Source organism: Aedes aegypti, chromosome 1, assembly GCF_002204515.2.
Source record: "Aedes aegypti strain LVP_AGWG chromosome 1, AaegL5.0 Primary Assembly, whole genome shotgun sequence".
In the NCBI taxonomy this organism is placed as follows: Eukaryota; Metazoa; Arthropoda; class Insecta; order Diptera; family Culicidae; genus Aedes; species Aedes aegypti.
Window position 1 is genome coordinate 192,155,280 of NC_035107.1, and position 8,777 is coordinate 192,164,056.

The 8,777-nt window shown below is 35.3% G+C and overlaps 1 protein-coding gene across 2 annotated transcripts in view; it reads left to right on the plus strand.

Moving 5' to 3' along the window:
* Positions 1–8,777, plus strand: part of LOC5577499 (inorganic pyrophosphatase) — a 30,910-nt gene extending 22,133 nt beyond the window's left edge. The window contains exons 2-4 of one of the 2 annotated variants that reach the window (XM_001656464.2): positions 7,246–7,912; positions 7,971–8,080; positions 8,644–8,777. In XM_001656464.2, the coding sequence (XP_001656514.2) occupies positions 7,246–7,912; positions 7,971–8,080; positions 8,644–8,675 (809 nt within the window). In that variant the 3' untranslated portion in view covers positions 8,676–8,777. Of the gene's footprint in view, positions 1–7,245; positions 7,913–7,970; positions 8,081–8,224; positions 8,527–8,643 lie in introns of those variants that run through there. The other variant, XM_001656465.2, reaches the window with a different exon arrangement.

The following is an 8,777-nucleotide window of genomic DNA, read 5'->3' on the forward strand; positions in this document are numbered from 1 at the left end:
TATTTTGAGGGATTGGCTCATCCTGGAATTATTTTTTAAAAACCTGGAAATCTCAGGGAATTTCATTTCTGTAAATGAGTAGACATCCTGATATGGCATAGACGCAATAATATCTCGGATGTGATCCAACGGACATTCTGCGTCGTTGATAGAATTGATGCCCATTTCGAATAATTAATCTATTCGAAGTGGACCTCTGGCGATTTTTCTTTGCAAAAGTAAGTTTTCCGATAGTAAATACATACAAACTTTGAATGGCTGGCGCGTATAGTTTCACCGATTGAGCTGAAATTTTGCACAGTTGTTATGGGACCTAAATGCAATCCGAAAAGTGGACTGGAGCGAGAATCTAAATTTTGTCCCACACTAATGGGTATTTTTCAAAAACTACCACGTCACAATATCAATAAAAAACAGAGCACCATAGCCTAGTCCGTCTGAGTATTGGTCCTGGTAGAGGGGAAACTTGGCAAAAGCCAGACCAAGGGTTCAGCCTTGACAAGTTAGGCTGTCAGGCAGCTCCAACTGAACACCATACAGAAAAAAAATGAACATGAATACATACACCAACTTTTTCGCACAAACACATGTTTTATCAAGTGCTTGTTCCGATAGTTTAGCGTATTAATCAGGTTGCCATGTCAGTGACCAGTTGTTCCCGTGAAATAATGCATATAATCGTTCATCCAACTGGCTGTTTGTTAAGATAAAATTATGTATGTTCTTTTATCTGACAAAAGAATGAATATATCTACGCTTGGTGAAGTAGTTTCTCAAAACAAAAATCAGAGGGGGTTGTGTACAAGACACGACCGCATGACGTTAACTACGCCAAGTGATTTTCTGCACTTGAATTTTAGTCGATTGTCATAGTTGCAGCCTTCCTTTAGTTCAAAATCTAACATAATTTCGTGACGGTCGCAACATTTTAGATTTTCAATTGACATACTGGCCGTAAGACGTAGTTAACGTCAAAAACCTTTTTCGAAGACATTCCAACGAAAATATTTTCGGAACATGAATAGATTGTATATGTATATTAACTTGTTCTTACAAATTATAAAATAGGGCAATTTTTAACCATTGTGATGAAATCATATATTTTTTATGTTACCTTCACGATGGCTATAAATTGCCCTATGTCACATTCTATTTGCTTCGTGAATATCAATATCAGTCTAAAGACCACACTAGCAGCTGATGGTTCTGGAAATGCTTCCTGAAGCACACCCTTAAAAAATCGTGAAGTTTGCAAATTGGTTTCTTCCACTAGGGCACCAGAAACCTACCATAGAATAATCAGTGCATTTGAAGGTTCTGAACATGCTCCCTCTTCTTGAAGTTTAATGTTCAGTTGGATATGTTTCTGGATAATATATGCATGATTGGATTTTTAAATACAAACATCGCTAACCATATTATACCAGAACCAGTATTACGGAAATGGCAATATTAAAGAAGATTTCGTTCGACTCCTAATGAGACCACTGGCATTTAATTTTCATTTGGTTCAAGTTTCAATCAAAATCAATACAACTTTACACCGTACAAAAATACAAGCGACAGAAGAACTGTGATTCAGACAAGAACTCGGAAAACCCGGAGCATGTATGGTGTCCGGTAGTCAATATGTATGGCCACTAGCACTTTAATTGAAATTGCTGCTGAGAAATACATAGTGGGACAGATATGCGTAGAATTTCATCAATGGGACAAATAGACTTGGTACATACCAATGCTATGCTTTTCACAAAATCTTCGAATTAAGTATATTTTATGAAACTATTTTCTAAAAATATAACGTAAAATAGACTATTTGGATACTAAAACTTCAAAATGACAGTAAGTAACATGCGACAACATAAGTAACATGTAAACAAAAAAAAATTCTTGGGTTTTCTTCTGTTCAGTTATGTTTGTTCAAATGATTCGACAACCTTATAACTGCAACATTTCCAATGTTAGTTCTTACACTATGGACAGCAATTGCATTTCTGCTCTGTAGAATTTTCACCGTTCCTTATTTGTTTTTAAGTATCGGGAGAAATCAAAAGGAATCCTTCAATAAAGTATTTAGAATCATTTTTATGTGGATAGACATATACCCCATTTTTATGTTTTGAACTAGCTTTACATAGACATTCCACGAGATTTCCGCGCGTTTTCTTATATTAGAACTTTTCAATCAAAGTCTTCCTTTTAATTGGTTGTCCGAAGTAGACATATTAATATCGTCATGTTTCGCAACCTCTTTTAGAGAAGTTCCATGATTTCTAACAGCTTTTAACGCTTTGAGTATAGTGTTTCTTGAATTATCAGCACGTTCTGTTTTTCAATGATAATTGCGAACCTTGTTTTCTTATAGCTACCTAAAGATACAACACAAATTCAATCTCTAATGAGAAACTTTTACTTGCCCCACGTGATTTAAAAATTGGCGGTGTATCAATTTAGTTATTTTTATGTCTACATAGAATTAATTCTAAAACTTTTTTCATTGCAGTTTGAGACAGTTAGAAGGGACAACTTAGAAATGGTACAGAAAATAATTTTCCCTAACTTTTTTTCCACTGAAAATATTAAAATAAGATTGCACGCCGCCGACTTGTGACGGAGTGATAGTTGACAATCTTTCGCTATATTATGCAATAATGGCTGAAAAATCTCGGGAATCTTTTACCTATCATAATGTTCTAAATGGCCTCACAGGCTTACGCATGAGTTTAAAACGTTCACATATTCAGTAAAATATATCAATTATTTTCACTTGCCCCGCGGTACCTTAGTATTGTGACGTGGTAGTTTTCAAAAAATACTAATTATTCCCTTGCTTCTGAGAACAGTAAACATTGTAAAAATCAGCAACTCTAACAGAGTTTGTTCGAAATAGTCGTGTCAAATTGCAAAAAATAAATTTTTGCAATATCTCATCGTAATAGGCTGTTTTTCATCAAGCCAATTTGTCATGAAACGGCCTACTTTCCTGCACTAAAGTATGCAGTGCGGGAATAGTCATTACCTAACTGAAACCAGTGCTGTAATGATTCATTACGCAACGCTTTCTCATTACGCAACTGTTTTGAGTTGCGTAATGAATCATAACACAACAATTTCTCAGAAATTGTAAAATGTTAGTGTATGCATTCCTATATAATTTATGATACCATCGTGTGGTCTTCTACGAAATTGCAAAAAATGTTGTACGTAACTCGTTGCAGAACTCGATTTTTACAACACTCGTCGTAATTATCCTACTCGGCAAGCCTCGTAGGAATCCGTTAAATTCCGATGTTTTATTTCACCGAACTGTTCAGCTGTTGAGATTACGGTGAAAATCACCGTAAGAGCTTAGTGTGTAGACTATTCAGCCATTACCCCTCCTATCATCGGCTTTGGATTGACTTGCGCTCTTATTGCCCTACCCCCACTCTTATTGCCCAATGAAAATGAAAAATGAAATTTTCTCTATGGAAATCGTATCTATTCTTTAGCACTGCACGTTTCACGGTATTTTTCGCGACGATATCGCAATGATTCACAATAAAAATGATCGTGCATCGATCGAAGCATGTCCACCACCCAATACACCACTACTATATTTATTATCTCATACAATATTGTGAAGAATGAATTATATAACTAACCAAAATACTGAAAATTAGTCATTTTAGTTATTTTAGTTTTAGTTTTTTTTTAGTTATTTTGAGATTTCTTACGCGCCATACAAATTATTTTTAATTTTCATACAAAAAATCTTACCACGGGGGGAGGGGGGTCGGAAAACCTCCAAAATTGTCTTACGTAATTAATGGACCGTCCCTAACTTGAAATATCGCTTCGTCTGTTGGCCAATGAGTTCGACTTCCACATATTAACAACAAAATATTGTTTTGTGTCGTGTACCAATTCCAACTCTGTTTCTTTCTCCCATGATCTATCCCATCTCGTAGAAGACTGAGATTTTCTGATGATGTTCGTTCTGCAAATTTCAAAACAACGAATTAAAATTTATTTAGTCTATTCAAAATATACATTAAACTTACATTTTTCCACTGTCAATCATAAACTTTGTACAAAAACACTAAAAAGATTATAATTATTCTTTCGAAGCTCCAGAACAACTAATCAAGTACGCCATCTTAATAAAATGCTTTATATGAAAACAAAATTTTCACATCTGCACATCACATAACCATTATCGGATAACATACATGGCTTCTGTTCATATACAATTTACAGTATTGACCAATGAAAGTGACAGAGTATTTTGATGAGTATTATGTATTTTTCACATACATTTCAATGGATGCATATAACATGGATATGATTTCTATCAACCTAAGGATATGTGACGTTTTTAATAACTTTTATGATATTTGTTGGTTCAGTGTATAAAAGCGATAGATTGAACTTTTTGATAACGATTAACACTGACATTCACTTTGCAAGTGTATCATTATGATTAGATATCGAATTCTGATTTGAGATTCTTCCCTGGCCACGATCACAGGGTTTGACGGTGCCAAAGTAGAAGGTGCACCATAATAATACCCGTCTGTGAAACATATCACCTTCCCAATACTTTGGCACACCTCTAACGGTTCATGATTTATCATGAAACGGCTGCATTCAGGCGGAGGCTCTGTTAATGACGGATTTCACGCCAACTCGACACGCGATTGGCAGCACCCCTTCAGAATTCAATGAAACTTTCTGGATGTCAAAAGTATGTAAAACTAAGATACTTTGCATATTTTGTTTTTTCAAAATCGATCTAGACTAACATTTGGAAAGGGTCAAAGTTTTTTTTTACTTTTTTTATAAACCCGTATAACTCGAAAACGGTAAGACACTACAAAAAAGTGTTGTATGGGGGACTGTCGTGAAATTTCTTGAAGTTTTAGAGAAAAATATTGAAAAAATAAAAACACATTTTCTACTCTGAAAAAAAAAAAATATTCAAAACTTTAAAGTCGATTTAAAAAAAACGGCCATTTCAGATTTTGATCATCCTTAAGCAAAAAGTTTGGTAATTAAATTTACTAAAAGTCGTCCATACATTGCAAATTGGGCATATTTAAGGGAAAAAGTTTTTCTAACATCGAATTTTTTAAGTCTCAAAGTTTTTTTTTACTTTTTTTATAAACCCATATAACTCGAAAACGGTAAGACCTACAAAAAAGTATTGTATGGGGGACTGTCGATTGAAAAAATAAAAACACATTTTCTACACTGAAAAAAAAAATATTGAAAACTTTAAAGTCGATTTAAGATCAATTGAATTTAATTAAAAAAAACTGTATAATTCCGTTTTATTTCTTTTAACTACTCCCAATAAAACAAATATAATCTATTTTGTGATTGAAACTCATTTATCACTTGAAAATATGATCATACTAGACTATTTAAAGCGAAATAAAAAAAAATAAAAAATTCATTTTGGACTTAAAAAATTCGAAGTTAGAAAAACTTTTTTCCCTAAAATATGCCCAATTTGCAATGCATGGACGACTTTTAGTAAATTTAATTACGAAACTTTTTGCTTAAGGATGATCAAAATCTGAAATGGCCGTTTTTTTTAAATCGATTTTAAAGTTTTGAATATTTTTTTTTTTATAGTGTAAAAATGTGTTTTTATTTTTTTTATATTTTTCTCTAAAACGTCAGGAAATTGCACGACAGTCCTCCATACAACACTTTTTTGTAGGTCTTACCGTTTTCGAGTTATACGGGTCTATAAAAAAAGTAAAAATAAACTTTGACCCTTTCCAAATGTTAGTCTAGATCGATTTTGAAAAAACAAAGTATGTAAAGTATCTTAGTTTCACATAGTCTTCACACCCAGAAAGTTTCATTGAATTCTGAAGGGGTGCTGCCAATCCCTTTGTCGAGTTGGCGTGAAATCCGTCTAATATGTTTCGGCATATTATCAGGTCCTCTTCGAACGGAGGGACCGCCAGGGCTCATTAGTTACTTATAAACCAGTACTGGTTGTTGATGGTTCAGTTCGTTTACCACGAGCTGTAGTATCCTTTGTACTAATCAGTAATGGTTGTTAGGTTTCGAAGCTAACGTGCGATCAATCGTTTTATAATGCAACATAAGAATGGGTGTTTAGTGGAACTGCGCGTAACACTCGTTGTTATTAAATTTAATGATTGTGAGGGTGCTAATAGTGATTTTATAATAAAATCTATGGTGATTTGAATTGAATTTGAATTTGAATTTGAAAATGAAATTGGAAGTGATTCTGATAGTTTTGGTGAACATATAATAATGATGATGTATAATGATGTGAACTCTATTAATTTAATAAAGGCCATAATACATTTTGGAATCATTTCTCTGAATATAAACATTATTGCCTAGTTCTTCAAACATGCATGATAAAATTGTTAATAATGACAGCGAGTGCAGAAGAATGGATCGAAGTGATTTTGTTTTACTGTAACTTTATTGATAGTGCTAAATTGTAGTTTGAATAGTAATGACTCTACAGCAACAAAAATAATGAAACATTTAAATTGAGTGTTTTTAATTACTTAGTAATGCTAACAGATGGTAAATGGTAATAACAATGAATTTATATGAAAATGGTATGATGTGAAAACTGATAGAATGGAAAGTATATCTGAAGTGTATTACGAAAGTTAATGAGTGATAATCGATGATATACGTGATAGTGTCGAAAATAAAAGTGACGATAGTGAGTAATGAAATGAAATGGGGAATGAGGACTTTTTAATAAAACTATTTCGTTCTTCACTTTAACCACTCTAGTAGAATTTCAGGCCTTATCATAGTTTGATAGTAGTCTGAACTACTAGACTGCAAAACTACGGTAAGGGCTGATTGCTACTAGGGTACACAGTGACCATTTGAGCAACATTGCTTAGGAACGTCTATGTGTTGAACGCAATAGAGGTTTATAAAAGCAAATGCTGGGAAGGAGCTTAGGGCAGATTAAGAGTGCCAGTACTACCCCTATCGCTACCGACAAAAAAAAAATATATATATAGGTATATATATTGAATTCTGATTTGAGATTCTTGGCTATTGGGAACGTTAGGAGTCAATTATCAATATTTTCTTCCTTTTCTCGATAAGCCAATGCTTTTTGTGGTGCTCATCGTTCTATAATATATTTGCATAAAACCATTGAACAAGTTTATCTGTTTTTCGACGCAATAATCTCATTTGTATGGTATCAGTGAATATTTATGAGTGTAATAATTTTTCTTCCAGAAACGGAAGATGGCCAGTCGGTCTCGCCGCTCCATGACATTCCCCTGTACGCCAACGATGCCAAGACGGTGTACAACATGGTGGTGGAAGTTCCTCGCTGGACCAACGCCAAGATGGAAATCTCCCTTGCCGAAGGATTGAACCCCATCAAGCAGGACGTCAAGAAGGGCAAGCTGCGTTTTGTGGCCAACTGCTTCCCGCACCACGGATACATCTGGAACTACGGTGCCCTTCCACAGACGTGGGAAAACCCCGACCATCTGGATCCCAATACCGGATGCAAGGGAGATAACGATCCGATCGACGCTCTGGAAATCGGTTCTCGCATTGCCAAGCGCGGTGAAGTTGTCCAGGTCAAGATTCTTGGAACGGTCGCTCTGATCGATGAGGGTGAAACCGACTGGAAGGTAATCACGATCGATGTAAACGACCCCGTTGCCGATCAGCTGAACGACGTCAACGATATCGACAAGGTGTTCCCGGGTCTTCTGAAGGCCACCGTCGAGTGGTTCAAGATCTACAAAATCCCAGATGGCAAACCTGAAAATCAATTTGCATTCAACGGCGAGGCTAAGGATGCCGCCTTTGCTATTAAGGTTGTTGAAGAAACTCACAAGTTTTGGCGGACGCTAATCAACAAGGAGATTGAGGATACTGGCATTTCTTGGTAGATATTATATTTGATCAATAAGAGATGCACAACTCATGATAACCTTATTTTGTAGCTTGAACACTACCGTCGAAGGATCTCCCTATCTGGTGGCTTCTGATGCAGCTGAAGAAGTGCTTGCTAAAAGCGCAAGTGGTGGAAACTCTGAACCCCACACTGATGCCAGTAAGTACCCTTTGTTACCTGCACTAATTAAATTTTGGTATTGGCACTCATTTTTAAGATCATCGTAATAACTCGCTTTTTAGAGTACCTTTCCTCCGTGTATTGATTTTATTTCTTCCTTTCCATTCCTTGCAACTTTTGTAGTTCACAAGTGGCACTTCCGCGAAGAGAATGCTTATTCCAAGTTGTAGTTCCGCACTGCATCATTATCTCACGAGCGTAGACCATCCCAGACCACGCATTCCCACTGATGTACGATGGGGCTATCGAAAACCGCATTTTATCACTCCACGCTTAGAGACAATCCTAATTTACGTAGTAGAGTTTCCGTATTTATTAAACTTTGTAGTTTTTCGGTAGATTTGGAATAGAAAGATGATTTTACTTTAGTTTGTAGTTGACGTTCAAATGGTTTAACAAGTAAAACGATGGGTTTAAACTAAGTATTACTTCTGATCTAATGAATAGCATGAGTTATCCGAACGCAAATCCTCTCTGCTGCCTTTCTTAAGATTTCGGCTGAAGTCGTCCCAAAATGTAATCAATATTCTGTTTCATTTCAGTTGACAAATGGCATTACATTACCTTGAAGTAGGGTGATCACGTGACTGGCAAAGCTTAAATGTCTTGGAAAACGGTATTAACACAACAACATATGACGGAAATCATTTGAAATAGATGCACTCGAAACTCAGAA